Consider the following 16,090-nt stretch of genomic DNA (forward strand, 5'->3'; position numbering starts at 1 on the left):
TGCTTGCTTTTAAAGATTTCCCACAAACACACACCAAGTTTCCTGAATGGAGGTAGTTAATAGTTCTATTTTTTTAAAAAAGAAAGAAAACTGTAATAGTGCCTCAGTATAGTCCAGGTGCAGAGGCTGGAGAGACAGGCCACTCTCTGTCCACATTCTTCAAAAGCATCACATGGCCCAAGCCACATGGAGTCCCACATTCAAATAGAAGTCCCGTTGCCTGGCTTTGAATGCTAGCTTCAGACAACGCAGGCACCTCCTGACTTGACTGGAAGTCGCCTATGTCCTGACTTTATAAGCCCCTCCTCTGACCCAACTCACAGGGACTCCCGGGTCTTGCTGCTACCAAGTCCCCACTGGACTGCTCTCGGGAAGTCCTGGATCTGCCACCTCTCTCTCCCTTCTCATGGTGCCTGGGAACCGCTTCTCATGCCCTGGGATCTGGTTGTTCCAGAAAAATGCTAAATTTGAGGATGTTGATTTAGTAAAACTAAACCTCGGAAACATGACACATGAAGAAGTCAACAATGGACTTGGCTATGACCCTGAAGATGGTTAAAATAATAACTGCATAGTCTTTCCTCAAAATTCCTTTGACATAAGGTCTCCAAATTATAATGTGCCTTCACACAGGATATATTATAATTTGAATATTGTGGACTAAAGATATTAAAGCAGGCTTATTTACTTAAGGTCAGGTATAGAGTGGCTTTTGAAGAACTCAAGTTTTCTTGGTCCCACAGTGGCCAAGACATTAAACGGGGGGCAGGGGACAGAATCTCCAGCTTGGGGCTAGAAGCCAGGTCCCATGCTTGACGTCACCGACTCCTGAGTTAACAGCCCCTTGATCACCTCCAGTAAGTGGACTGCCCATTCTGTGCCCCTGGGGCTACTGCGGCTACCTAACAGTGGGAAAGCCGGGAAACAAGTGAAAACTATCAATACTGGTCAATTAACTTTCAAAGCACGATGATAAAGAGGAGCTGCAGTGAGTCCCAAGCCACAGTGTCTCAAGGTCACCCCTTGGCGGGGCAGCCCCTTCCTCTCTTGGCTGCGCCTGTGCCCCGCTCCCTGGCTCTCCTTCCTGTTTGGCCTGCTTGCTTCTCCCCATCCCTCCCCTCCTCCTCCCAATTTGCCCAAGAGTCCCTAAGAGTCGCAAAGCCTTGCACTGCTAACTTGCATTGGTTTCCAGAGATCGAAGACCAGCGCCCAGCGTCCTTCGTGAGAGGCAGGAGACTGGGCCCAGCTGAGCACCCACCACTGCGCATGCGGGGAACGGGTGTTAGAAACCTTTGATTTCCCTTTATATCATTTTATAAATTACCAAGAACCCATTTAATTTTTTTTTAAACACCACCATCTAGGTTTATTGACTCGGTTGTCACTATTTTTAAAGCTTGTTACATTGTATTTTACTTTAAAAATATTTTTTAATTGCAGATGGACACAATACCTTGATCTTACTTATTTTTAATTTAATTTAATTTGATTTTTTTATTAGCTTCATATGACATTACAATGATCTTGGCAATTCACACAAGAACCCATTTAATTTTGAAAAAAAAAAAAATTCCCCACAAACTTCCTGAGTAGAGATAGTTAATAATTCTATTTTTTAAAAAACAGAACTTGTTATTTTACTATAGTCTTTCACTACCTTAATGTAATTATCCTTGCTTAAAAACAACTTTTCCAAATCACAGAGCTCAGATTAGAAGACAATTTCAAGGTCACTCCTGACATATACATTTACAAATAGTTAGAAATGTTTAAAAGTGCAGTTCTGAAATGTTTTGTTTTTTCCCAATCATAGTTTCCATGGCTAAGTTGATGAAAAGCTATGGCTATTCTTGGTTTAAAAAAGAACGCTTGGCATAATATTTTAGACATTTATGAATATCCTGGAGCCCATATGTGGGCCCATTCAAAATTAAGAACCCGTCTCAGAAGAAAAAAACTCGGTATGTTTCTGGACTAGCGGTTTTCAAAGTGGGATGTGTATGTCCCCGGGGCGCACACGATGATCACTGAGTGCTGAGGACAAAAAAAAACAGCAGCTCCTGTTGCCGTTTTTAAATTTCTTTCTTCGGCAGTCATTATATTTGCTTATATTTTTAACGTGCTTAAGATACTAGTAGAGTTAAAGCTTGTATGTATTTCAAAATAGAAATAACTATTATGTGGCTTTGTGTACTAGTATTTTCTCCGTGGCAGGCTAGACCAGCTGCTGGAGACCCCCGACAACTCTGCAGAGGGCCTGAACACCCCGCAGGGCCCTGCCCACCACAGAAGGCTCCCCCTCACCTGGTCCTTCGTCTTCCCTTCTCGCTCACGAATGTGGTTGGCAACGATCCTTTCCGTTTCCTCACAAAGTCTGGGGAAGTTGGCCAGCTGTCAGGAAAGACAGGTCTCAGTGTTAATACAGAACTCAAGAAGTCGTACTACCAAAAAAGAAGTGGAGGGCAATCACGCCTTCTTACAGAGGGACGCTCAATAGAATTCTGGAAGCAAAGGTGACATCTCATGAACTCCTGCAGAAGAGTAGGGCAGAGTCATAGAAGAAGCCCCCAAAACCATAATGGGCGGCAACCTCGTCATCAGAGAGGAGACGGACACTTCAAAACCAGTGCAGCAATTTCCTGGAAGGAAAGCAGAAACCTAGACCCTACCTCACACTGTGCCCTGCAGAGGTGACGCTCAGCCAGATTCCGGGATGAAGAGCATGGAAGAGATGAGGAAAAGGATCAAGGCTAACGTCTACCTAGTGCTCACCACACACCAGGCTCTGTGCTAGGCATGTGTTCAATATTCACAACAATCCTAAGAAGTGGATCTAATTCTTAAGTCCATTTTGTAGAGGAGGAAAATGAAGCACAGAGAGGTTACGTAACTTGCCAAGACCAAAACGGTGGGTCCAGGGTTTCCACTCAAGTCACAGGGGTTTTATATTTTTCTCTATTAACTTCAAGTAGCAGAGAGACTTAAACTTCTAATTTAAAAAAAAAAAAAAGATCTTGAATCTTACACACACACACACACACACACTTCAATTTTCTTCACAGGATTGGAGCTAAATTGATAATGACGTTTATTACAGCATTAGTTAGAATAGCAATAAGACAGACAAAAACTATGAACCACCTACATACCTAGTGACCTTAAATAAACTAAGGTAGATCCATGTATGAAGTGGGATGTGGCCATTTCAAATCATATTTTGAATGATATCTAATGACAGTATTTACAACACTAAGAAAAATCGGGCTATCACATATATAATGTGATTACACACACACACACCCCACCATGCACCCTCATCTCCTTAAAAAATCCAACCCAAGAACCTGAGAGTCCCAAAGGTCTTGAGCACAGATTATTTCCTCAAATTTCAAAAGGTTAGAACCAGGCATGACAACAAACTGCAGAACTTCACAGAAAAGTTGTAATTGCAAGACCTCTTGACCTATTAGCACAGCAAATCTGCTGTCTGTGCACAGAAAAATATCTGCACAAGTTCCACAAAAGGTTAACAGTGATAACCCTTTGAACTATGCACACTTGTAGTCCTCCATACTTTAAGTCCTTGGTATTTTCTAAAATGGATATCGAGTACCTCTGTAGTAATACTATAAACATATAGAAACCCAGCTATCTCTCTTACCGCAAAGTCACAGTCCAGCTTCTCGCCAGGAGGCCCCAGCTCCTCACCTTAAGAAGGAACGGCTCTCTGGTAGCTGAATCCTGCCACGCTGCTCATTGGGGAGTTTATTTCATGAATCATTACAAAATACAAATGGAAATCCATTCCCATTCTGGAAGCATTCCCCAGAAAAGCTCTGCCACCCCAGACCCCTTTTGGTGCTCTGAGCATCCTGCAGATGTTCTTCTGTGGGGCTTAGGAAAGCCTTCCTGGTGAGGGAGGCAACGGATCCACACTAGTCCTCCTCACTGAGTGCAGACCTGGGTGGCACATCTGGCACCAACGGCCAGCGGCTGCTCCTCTGCACTCAGAGGCATTCCAGGTTTTCCTGGGACACCTGCTCTTGGGTAACAGCCCACTGTTCCAGAGTCGTGGAGAAGTAAGTATGCAAGGAGCACCATCCACCAAGGAAGAGCAGTGCCTTCAACATTTAGGAAATGGATCACAGAGGTTATTATCAAACCACTAAATATGGCAATATAAAAGAAACTGTTGACAACTGAAGGACCCAAGGCCCAAACATGAACCTCATTAAGGCCAAAATGACGAGAGTACAGTCTCCAAGAATGCCTCCAGCCACAGGCCCCAGCAGAGGATTGGTTTGTGAGTGCGTGTGTAGGTATGTATGCATGTGTGTGTACTCACATGTGTGCACACCCGTGTGCATGTTGTCTGCATGTGTGCCTGTGTGTACATGCACACCTCTTCTCTACAACCCAGGGTTCAGGTTTTCCAGGAGAGAAATCTGCCCAAGTCCATGACTCTGCACCTCCCACTGAACCACCTGAAGTCAATAAACCTAAACCCTAAGAGGAACCAAAGAAAGAGAGAACAGGTTACAAGAAGTGCCCTCATGGAGGAAGAACACAGACGTCACACCAGGCATCGCTGAAAGGCAGCCTCCGAGTTACAGGCCCTGGCCGGCTGGTCTGGAAAGGGTCGTGGGCGGGTAGAATTCAGAAACGCTGGTTTTGACAGCTGGCTCTCCAGCAAAGCCCAGTTCTTAAGATAGGAAGAGGGGTGAGGGTCCTGCTGACCCGCAGTGATCTCTGGTCAGGCTACCTGCCACTATCTCATTAGTCCACTGGACAGGAGGCGCCCAGCTTGTGTGGCTTTGCTGTTGGTTAAAAAGATTTTTATTCCTAAATTTATATCCCAGCAGTCATTCACTGGGCAGCTAGGCTCAGTTTGTGTCATAGAACCCGACATTGAAACCTTACAGAGTTGAGCAGCAGGTGGATCATCCCGATCAACAGTCCTACAAGAGAAGTAGATTTCAGGAAGAGAAAACTGAGGACATGAAGGGCTAAACCTGCCACAGGAAGGTTCATGTTCACCCCACGGTAGTGAAAGTCTCAAACTGCCATGAGGAGGACTTCAGTGTTACTTAGCACGTGCTAAGAAAGAAAAACAGAAAGTCCAACTTTGGGTGAAATAAAACTGTTCAGCGGTCAGAAGAGGCATAGTCTTCTCCTCTTAGGTAATCCGGAAAACATCCAGTAGGTCAGGATGGCTTGACACCATGTCAAAACGGCACCTGGAGGTCTTGCAAGGTTTCCATCTCCTCTCTTCCCAAGTTACCTCTGGTAGACACATTAATGAGCAATTAGAATGGAAAAAGAAAAATCAGAGGGTAGGAAGAAAAACAGAGAACATGGTGAATTATAAATTAAGGATTCATTATACAGCCCTTTAATGAACTGTGAGATTAAAAGGTGAGACTTGAACATCCCTTTAAAATCAAGTCCCAGGCCTGAATTCCTGGCAGTACTCAATAAAAGGCTCAAATACTAATAACCAGCCTGATTTGCAGGCTAGGACATGAGGCATTGACTACATACAAGGCAAGGAAGCACCAGCCAGTTGGATGGGCAGCATGAGCTGGGGGTGTACAAAACTAGTCACTCCATAGTGAAAAGCCAGCACGTCAATCAGACCTTCCAACAGAGCCTAATGCAGTGGTGCTATGTGGCCATCTCTTTCCTGCTTCAGCCCAACGGACACCCACCTGCCAGATCAATAAGACAAGGGCCAACTGCTCATTCAATAATTGCTCTTGATCACCGGGCTGTTCCAGGAGTTGCAGGGAGAGCCATGAGCTTGTCCGGCCAACCCCCACTACCACGGAGCTGACAGCCTCCAACTCCCTGTCCTGTCCAGCAACAAGGGCACGTTCAGAGAGTCCAACGTGCCAAGAAGAAGAATACAGCTTGGCAGGTAGATGAAGAGTGGTGTGCACTGCACGTGTGGGCTAGGGAGCGGGGCGTGCGGTTATCGATAGAAATCAGACTTGGAGGAGGGCACCTTTGGGCAGAGCCCTGAAGGAAGCCAGGGTGTGACCGTGCAGGTAGCTTGCACCATTACCAATGAGGAGGGCAAATTTCTCCTGCTGTGTGCTCGCCTGCTGAAGAAATGAGGACGCAGCACAGTTGTAAGGCACAGAAAAGGAGAGAGCTTATAGATGAGAAGAGGCGCGATCTGCAGGCATACAAGCCTGCCAGGGACCTGGGATCCACTGCTTGGTTGTGTGTCTTCACAATCGGAAATCTACGTACCCAACATGCCGCAAAACGCATTCCTTCTAACAGCTCTTTTTAATAGAAAATCCTTGCCTCTATTTCTAAGAGCCAACTAAGGTATTTTTTTTTTCTCCTTGCAACACTGTTTTTTTTTTTTTTTTTTAAATGGGGGTGGAGGGGATTAATTAATTGGTATCATGGCAATCCAAGAATGTCGTTTCCCAAGAGGCCAATAAATGGCACAGTTGCTAAACTGTGGTTAAAAAGAAAAAAACAACAAGATGTTCCTTTCTGTGTTTCCTTAAAGGAACCTCAGGACCCTGTGATGCTGTCCTGGAGAAGAGGAGGTAAAGAAAAGCAGCTGAAAATCGATGCCCACCGGAACAATTCCAAAGTTGAGATGTCCCTGAAGTGAAGCCAAATAGCTCATAAAGCTCCAGCGTCCATGTCTGTCCTCCAGGGCCCCAGAGGCAGCAGTGAGAAAATATCTGAGAAGAAATGCATTCCCCGGGGTTAGAAGTCTAGCTTTGTGCTTTGTTATTTGAACGCACATAAATCCCATATGTTTTCCCTGATGTTTATTTATGTGGCTTAAGGAAAAAAACATTTAAAGATTTTACACATAAGGCATTCAACATGAGCTGTAAATCAAAACAATGTTTCAAGTGTAAGTGTGTGTGTGTGTGTGTGTGTGTGAGAGAGAGAGAGAGAGAGAGAGAGAGAGAGAGAGAGAGAAAGAGAAATTACAATATAGCTGGAAAAGTTATACATTTTCCCATTATCCAGGCAGGCTGGCATAATTATTCTTCTTATGCCAGTGAAAGTATTAATAACGTCCCCTTTATGTCTCAAAAATATGTTGTGTTGGACAATAAATTGTATAATCTCCTTCTCTATGGATTGTGTTCAGAAAATGTCAAATAATAAAGGCTCGCCATACTCGACACTAATCAGAATATTTTGCCCTGCAGAAGATTTTCAGTGGACCAGATTCAACAGTTCAAGGTGGCTCTGAGGAAGCCCAGACCAAGAACATCAAAATGAGCAAAAATAAATGGCACATGCTTAAAGGAGAATCTGCCCAAGTGTCATCGTTACTGAGTGACTGAAGTCCTCTTTAAAACCAAGCAGGCGCTGCTTTGGCGTCAGGGTAGCTGAGGACATTACGCTGTCACCAGGTATTGACAGAAGGCTCCTCACCTGGGCTGGTCACTGCTCCAGGTCTGGGGAGAGGAAGGCAGAAGACACGGCTCTTCTTTGAAAAGAGCTTAGAATCAGCCGGAGGAGGCGCCCACACAACGAGGCCCCAGTGTCAGAGACCCCCGACAGAGAGAGAGAGAGAGAGAGAGAGAGAGAGAGAGAGAGAGGGAGGGAGAGAAGGAGGGAGGGGGAGAGAGAGAGAAGGTGCGGATGGAAGCACGGACAAGGGACGAGGAGCAGAGAAGGGGCACGGACACACAGAGGGCCTCTAGGAAGAGCTTCAGGAAAGACGGCGACCGCCCGCATCTTTAAAACCCAGAACGGGTGGCAGGTGACAAAGGAGGGGAAGGGAGGCCCTCCAAAGGGGGTCACGTGAACAAACGCCAACGGCATGGAAACGGGGGAGGCCAGTTTATAGGCAGGTCCCTGTGGACACCCTGTAGGAGAAAGTGGAGGGGTGGTCAGGGAAAGAGGGCAGACCAGGGGAACAGCGCTCCCCATGGAGGTGCGCATCAGGAAGGGATCAACGGCAGACAGACGGACTGGAAACCAGGTGACTGCTGGGGAGTTAACTGAGAAGGGACCACTAGACAGCAAGCCCTGTGCTTTGGCTGTGGACTGCCCCCCAAAGGCTCATGTGTGGGCTTGTTCCCAGTGCAGTGCGGAGGGGCCCTGGGAAGCAGCTGGATCGCCAGGGCTCTCACCTGTCAGGATCGATCCATTGAGAGCGGAATGTTCTACTGGGAGATGGTGGAAACTGTCAGTGGTGGGGCAGCTCCCTGGGGCACGTCCTGGGAGGGTATCTCCTGTCCCCAGTCCTTTCTGTCTCTCTCTGTTCCCCGGCTGCCACGGATTGAGCAGCTTTCCTCGGCCACACCCACCCACCATGGAGTTCCTGCCTTGGAGCCAGCCAACCACGGACTGCAACCTCTAAACACAGGAGGCAAAATAGATCTTTCCTCAACCTGTTGCTTTTCTCAGGTATCGTGTCTCAGTGAGGAACAGCTGACTGACACAGCATGAACTACTTTTGTCCCCAAGAAGTTTGTCCGTGAACAGGAAAGGCATGGCTGACCATGGGTTTATGGTCACTGTTTTTCTTTAAATAAGGAGAGACATAAAAACTTAAGTGCTGACTTTTTAAATGTGTGGTGGAGGGGCTGGTGCAGCGCTTGCCTGGCGCACACGAGGCCACACACGTGACAGAGGAGGCAGCAGCACAGGAAACAGAAGAACCCAAAGAGCCAGTTCTCTAAGGAAGTGGGGATACGGGCTCGAGTCCAGCCTTGGTCAGGGATAAGGAAGCTTAGGGATCAGAGGACAAGACATTAACGGCCCCACTTCCAGGCAATGAAATCACGAGTGAAAGTGAGGAGCAAAGTTACAAGGGAGGTGACCCCAAGAGAAAATGAGAAGTTCAGCATCACCACCCTGAAGAACCGAGGAAGTCACTGATGAATAATACCCTGGACATAGAGAGGGCAGACCCGGGGGGCGGGAGGGAAGGTACCTGGGAATGAGACTGATCCGTGGATGTTGTGTGCATGTATGTACAAATACGGCATGATGGACCCCACTGCTACGGATAATCACAGTGCACCCCAAAACAACACCCTGAAGCACCACTGAGCAGCCCTTAAGACTACACTAAGGTAGACTCTGGGCATACTGTGGCACCAACCACACAAATGGGATAATTATCTTTGATTCCTCAGCAATCTTGGGGAGAGACAAAACGAAATGAAAAATTTCCCCCCTCTTGGAGTTTCAACAGGTGACAAAGTTAATTCCAGCAGATTGAACCGCTAGGCCAGGAAAGTAAAGGTGGTCCCCTCCAACCCTCTCCACCGTGGTGGGCTCCAAGGTTCACTGCTGGAAGCAGCAGACCCCAGGCCGGCTTTCCAATCTACACCTAGAACTGTCAAGTGGACCCTGAATTCCAAACCTCTGCCAAGTTCTTCCATCAATTCTCCAGTTAGCTCAGCTCCAAAGAAGTCAGGGAGAAGCGGTGAGCAACCTGCAAACCCTAGAGTCGGAGTCTGCCACCTTCTGGTCAAACATGTGCTGATGAGGACGAGGGCCACAAGAGGTCACGGAAGTGCCCTGCCAGTGGGGACTGAGGAGGGAACACAGGGAGTCGGAGATCTCAAGAAGAGTGGTGCCGGGCATGATGACTACATGGGCACCGACGTCTTCCCCACTGAAGGCGAACTTGGGATGGAGAGGGAAAATGTCAGCCAGGTTCCAAACATCCTGATAGACGCACGGAACAGCCAGGATTGATGGAGATATTGCAACTGAGGGTGGAGGGACAGGTACCACCCAGACCATAAGGAAGACTTTGTCAAGAAGGCGATGAAATCGCATTTGGAACCCACAAACAGAGAAGTAGGCAAATGTCTTGCCCGACTCAGGCCCTTAAATGTTTTAGGGTCGGGCCTTTGATGAAGGAAGCTACAGGGTAAACAATAATCTCAGGGAGAAAGCTAGGTTTTACTTTATTTAACGCAGACTATAGAATGTTTTGAGAAGACAGTAAAAATATTCAGGATGTTGATCCAGAGAGAATAATGGAAAGGGGAGTTCAAAGGCTGGAAAGCAAGAACAAAGCCGTGAGTGTCCAGGAACAGGCTGTCAGGACCAGGCCGACCGGTGATTTCCAGTAAGTCGGATAAAATAGGAAATGATAAAAGAAAAGATTCATACATACCATAAACACTTTATATAACTTAAAACATAAAAGTACACACATGTGCCAATCTTTTGATGTAAGGCCAGGGCCTGCTCTCTGCACATGGTGCCGCTGTTTGGAGTTATGCATCTTCTGTCTTACATAAGCCACAGCCTTCATCTGTGATGCCCAGTTCTGCTTTCTTTAAAGTAGGAGCAGGACCTGAACAAACTGGTGAAATAATCTGAATGCAAAACTACCTAGACTCTTATAAGCCCCAACCACACACATTATTTTACCGTTATCCTGCCTCTGCCCAGTTAATAACAAAGTTTTGTAGCTAACATCTATCAGGACTTTCCAAAGCATTTGGCTTTGTTTGCACAGAAACAAAGCTCAGCCTTTCTGTATTTCATCAGTTTATTCACTGTTCATTTAAGGTACACGACTGAAATAAGGACAGCCGGCTAACTAGGGTTGAGAACAAACTCAAGGCGATTGACCCTCGGGAAGAAGGCAGCTAGCTTCATTGCTGGAGGCCAGAGTACAGGGGCAATCTCAGGAGAGGCCTTCTCTCTAAGCTCATCTGTGGCCACAGAGACCGTCCCTGTGGTCACAGGGAAAGCAGCACCGGTCAACCCTGTAAATGGGTTGAGAGATCAAGTGAAAGAGCTTTGAAGACACAGGTGACAGGACAGATTGCATTCTGCAGAGTGGACAAAGACAGCAGGGAGTGACGTGTGACTGGCTTCACATTTCCGAAGGAGCGCTGGATAGAGTGCTTTTTCTCCCGTGTGCTCTCTCCTGCCTTCTGCCTCCCTCCCTCCCTGATCTCCTGGGGCTGGGAAGGGAAAGTGCAGTTAGAGCTCTCGGGAGGAATCTGAACCTCCAGAATTACATCTGGGTCCCAGGCTCCCGCCATGTCGTCCTCCTTCAGCCTCCACCTGGGAATGTAGTCTGCCAGCCTCTACTACCTATGGCTCTCCTTCAGCTGAGCCTTTCTGACTGGTCATGGGACCAGTATTCACATTCATGCCATCATTTGTTCTCTTCCTCTTCTTCCCACTGTTTTTTCAGGGAGGTGAGTAACTCTGTTTAAGGGAAGTTAACAACAAACTAACAAAAACAGCTGGGAGAGGTGGTGCATCCTGAAATCCCAGCGGCTCAGGAGGCTGAGGCAGGAGGATAGCGAGTTCAAAGCCAGCCTCAGCAATTCACCCAAGCAATTCACCGAGACCCTGTCTGTAAATAAAATACAAAAAAGGCCTGGGGATGTTGCTCAGTGGGTAAATGCTAAATGCTCCTGGATTCAACCCTGCTACAAAAAAAAAAAAAAAAAAAAAAAAAAAAGCTAACAAAACCATAACTATCTGGACATGGAGAGATGGTGCTGGTGCCTATGGCAGCTATCATAAGCTTAGGCCCACCCTACCCCAAGCACCACCTTCCTAAGCAACCTTCTTCTGTTCCCTCTAGGAGGTACTCCTTCCATCCTCCTAGGAGTTCAACTGCCACAGTCAATCAGCAATGGGTGTCCATAGACTTTGGGAATCATCTCCTTTATTTCTCACTGAGGTGACATGATCAACATAAACCCAATCCACACATAAATGAGCAAGACCAGAGGGGTTAAGAATGATGCCTGAGGTCACACAGAATCTAGGTAAGTGGGCCTCCAAGGCTGGGCTCCAAACCACTATACACTGCTCTTCTCAAAATGCCGCAGCTCAAGTGGAACCATTGATAATATACAAGCGTTTTCTTATCAATACACACAATATCAGTGATTCTCATTGAAATCACCTTCACCCACACATCATAGGAAACATGACTTTAGGGCATTTATCCACTTGTTCTAATGGATGCTCAGCCCAGGCACTCTCTCTGGCCCAGCCAACCTTTGGAATGGGCTAAAGAAGGAATTCCTCTGCCCATCAGGACAGCCCTTCCCACCCAACACTTCCACAGTCCCTCCTTGGACAAACACTAACTGTCTGTGACAAGGCCAGGGGTCAGGGAGCGAGACCATGCAATGGAACAGGAGTGGCGGGTAGGTCCCAGGTCACCTGCTGGGAGGTCAAGTGGTCCAGCTCACCTTCTTGGTGCACTTCTTGACCGTGTTGATCAGCTCCTGCATCACCAGGTCCACGCTCTTCAGGGAAGGCCCTTTCAGCTTTACGATCTGCTTTTTGACTATCGCTTCAAATGCCATGTCCGGAGTAAACAGCCCCGTCCTGGATATAGGAAAGAAAGGACTGTGTTAGATATAAACCATGGAGTGGCACCCAATACTCTGAAAAATGTTTAAATTGTCACTTAAAGTAAGCACATAGTTAGATCAGGTTCAAAAGTTATGTAGCAATCTGTTCTATCCACAATACCACTACAATAACACCTTTAATAGTGCTACACCACAATAAGTGCCAATCTACGGGAGGTTAACTTGACCTACAAATGATGCTCAAGGGCTGGGGATGTAGCTCAGTGGGACAGCACTTGCCCAGCGTGTGCAAGGTCTTATATTCCATGTCCAGGACCTCCCTCCCTCGCCCACCATTCCCACACAAATGCCCAATATATTTTCTTGACTTATGATGTAAGTTTTAACTAACATTTAACTGTCACTTCACTACTTCAAACCAATAAAAGGAAATGCAGGGGGCCCTTCATATTGTTGGGCTACACCTCTGTGGATTCAGCCATTACTAACTGAAAATATTCAGAGAAAAACTGTATCTCTACTGAGCATGTACAGACTTATTTCTTGTCACTGTCTGAAAAATACAGTCTAAAAATACAACTATTTACATAGCATTTACATAGGATTGGGTATTGTAAGTCATCTAAATCTAAAGTATAGGGAGGATGTGCTGTGTTACCTTGCATTCAGGTTGCTTTTATTTAACTTTCACTTGTTAAATTATGTTTGGCCTTTGTACATGAACTCCAGAAATGTGTTTCAAAATATTATCATAGTTCTTTGAAGAAAGTGCTGTGGACAGAACATGTGTCCCCTAGAAATTCTCCCCAGTGTGACGGTGTCAGGAGGTGGAGCTTTGGGGAGGCAGTAGGCCATTAAAGGTGGAGCCCTAGTGGACAGGATCATGCCCTATAAAGGCATTGTGGAGCCGGCCAGCTCTGTCTGCCAGGGAGGACACAGGAAAGTCAGCAGCCTGCAAACCAGAGGAAGGCCCTCCCCAGAGCCCCCTGTGCTGGAACCCTGAGCTTGGCCTTCCACCCTACAGAACAGTGAGACATCATGTCGCTGGTTTTAGTCACTCATCTACGATATCAGCCTGAAAAGACTCAAGAAAGTAACTTAGAACATTCTCACTCTACACAGGGGAAATCTGGGCCCAATTCACCCCGTCCACCCTGGCCCTCTGCTCTCCCATCCACCTTCCTCCGACCAATCACGTGTGAAGTCCTCGCCCCACAAAACCTGCCGCACCTTCCCACCTCTACCCTGGGCTCAGCCTGCCTCCTTCCCGGGAGCCCTTCCTGCCCTCCAGCCTCAGCAAGGCCATTCCCTCTCCTTCTTCCCACTGCCCACTGCAGCTTTACCATCCCACACGCACTCACAAGCACATGCCTGCCTCGCACACACACTCACAAGAACATGCCCACCTCGCACACACGCACAAACACACATTCACCTCACCTGAACACACACAGACAAGCACACATCCCGCTCTCACAAGCACACAAGCATATGTCCGCACACAGCACCCTTGGCTGGCTGACAGCGTCCTAGGAACAGGCAGGGTTCCACTCCTAAGTAACCACCGTCATTCCCTTTCCCAGTCTCGTTCTACAACTCGATTAAAAGGAACCAGTGTCTCCTCTGTGGGAGTGATGTGCTCAGGAGCACCTGGGGCCTCCCTCCCTGAAACCCAGGCTGTGGAGAGCAGGGTCTCGCCCTTCTTTGTGTCTTCCACTGTGCAGAAAGTAGCTTGGTTTTGTTTTGTTTTCATTGGGGAAAAAAACTCACTGTGGCACTGTAGGAAATTAGCAATGAGCCCAAACTAAGGGGTCCCATTTCTTTCTCCCGCCTCTGCACCCGCCTCTGTCCGGAGGATGAGGAGGCTACTTCTCTAGGCAACATTCCATTTCTTTGGTAGTTTGAACTGAACACAGGAAAACACCAGAAACTTGCCTGATCCCATGTATGTTTTTGATCGCATAGCTGATTTCTCTTCGCAGTTCTTTCTCATTGAACTCCATCTGCAGATGCGAAATGAGCCACGGTTATGACACTTAATGCCTTTGAATAATAATGTTGTTGAATATTGCAGAATAAAAATAACTTGACTGAGTTATTAATAAACGGATACTCATGTCTCTCCTAAGCTAAACCCAGATGGTCAAAACATCTGTTTATATGAAGTTCAAGGCAACGTAGGACCCGAGGGATTTCTGGGAGTTATAGTGCAGCAGATTTTAACTTTATTATATTTAAGATTTTAACTTTATATATATTAACTTTATTATATTTATTTATATTTATGCTGGGCATAAAGGATGACTTCTAGACATTAAGCTGGCCACTCGGTGATTCTTTTTTTGCCTATCAATGAACCTGCATAAGTGAGAGTGTCACCTGCCAGGCAGCAGCACGCCTTCCTGAGGTTACCGATGGCCGTCTTTTCTCCCTGGCCACTTCAACCACCTGCATTCAAGGCTCTTTATAAAAGGAAATTAATAATATTTCGCCAAGCCAATACAGGATAGAATGCTGTGTAAACGTTTCCCCGGAGCCCTGGGTACCATAAATCTATTTGGAAGAAGGATCAAAGTGTCACAGAGCCGAGTCCTGGGAGGCGATCCCGCGAACGCAGGTTCACCTGACTCGGGACTGGCCGCTCCAGTCCCACTTCCTGCCCATTCCTCCCTCGTGCTTTATGCCCTAGAACCTTGACTTGCCTCGGTCTCTACCAACCCTGTGGCCACACAGTTCGGAGCCTTTGTCCTTCTCCCCTCTGCCACCTCCTCCTGCTCCTCTGGCTGCCCGTCCTGCAGGCTCAGCTCAGCAGCCTGGCTGCCTGGAGGACTTGGGCTGGGATCCACATCTGGGGGCTGTCTCCAGAGCACCCTGAAGCTCATCACTCATCGCACTTTAATAAAACGACCCACTTACCCGTCTGCTGCAAGAGGAGCAAGTAGCAGTCCCCGGAACGACTTAGCTGCCTTTGTTTCACACTCAGCGAGTGCACAACAGAGCCCCATTCACACCTCCAGACGATCACTGTTTCGCCTCATTCTCCTCATCTGATGGGCACCACCGCTCAGCTCGAAGCCAAAACCGTGGGAGTCCCATCTAGTCTTTCTTCCATCCCCCATATCAATCCAAGCCCTGCTGACCTCACCTCTCAAATCCCAAAAGGCACCCATCTCTCTCTCTCTCTCTCTCTCTCTCTCTCTCTCTCTCCCTCTCTTGCCAGGTCATTTAGTGGGACACCACAGAAATTGAAGTTTTAGGGTCTCTCCTGAGCACAAGATCCCTCTCAAGACCCTAGGCCTCACTGAGTGTTTATATTGATGTTTTACTTTCTTCTTGAGAGCTCTGAGGTGGTAGACAGTGGACGTGCCTTGGGCCTGACCTCACTCTTCTCCTTACCTTACCCTTCTCTTGCTCTTTATGGGCCAGCAGGCCCCGTGTTTTCTAGCATTTAGCCAAAGTGGTCACACTCCTGCTTAAAACCCTCCACTGTTAAGTGTGAACACCTCACCCCGACCTCGGAAGCCCGTGAGAACTGAGCAGGTCCCTCCCGTCTGGATCCCCGGGCGCCTCTGCCTTCTCAGCTCTGCACCAGCCCGTGGCTCTTCACCTGCCCTGGGGCCTTGCCCACGAGGTGCTCCCTCCTTGAAGACCTTCTCCGTGCTCTTCTGGCTGGGGCTTGAATGTCCCTCGCTCACAGAGAACTTGCCTGACATGCCATTAAAAGTGGCTGTCACTTCCCATTGCCAAAGCACCACTTTTTTATGTTCATATTTGTTCAT

General features: G+C 47.4%; 1 protein-coding gene across 4 annotated transcripts in view; it reads right to left on the reverse strand.

Annotated features, from left to right (window-relative positions):
• The window catches only part of Dnm3 (dynamin 3), a 450,337-nt gene that overhangs the window by 286,007 nt on the left and 148,240 nt on the right, over positions 1-16,090 (reverse strand). For all 4 annotated transcript variants that reach the window (XM_046430283.2, XM_046430282.2, XM_046430281.2 and 1 more), the window contains exons 9-11: positions 14,247-14,314; positions 12,186-12,324; positions 2,305-2,391 (exon numbers count right to left, since the gene is read on the reverse strand). In XM_046430283.2, coding sequence (XP_046286239.1) covers positions 2,305-2,391; positions 12,186-12,324; positions 14,247-14,314 — 294 coding nt within the window. The remainder of the gene's footprint in view (positions 1-2,304; positions 2,392-12,185; positions 12,325-14,246; positions 14,315-16,090) is intronic.

Source organism: Marmota monax, unplaced genomic scaffold, assembly GCF_021218885.2.
Source record: "Marmota monax isolate L192 unplaced genomic scaffold, Marmota_monax_Labrador192_F-V1.1 WCK01_AAM20220418_F8-fsc00055, whole genome shotgun sequence".
NCBI classification, from domain to species: Eukaryota; Metazoa; Chordata; class Mammalia; order Rodentia; family Sciuridae; genus Marmota; species Marmota monax.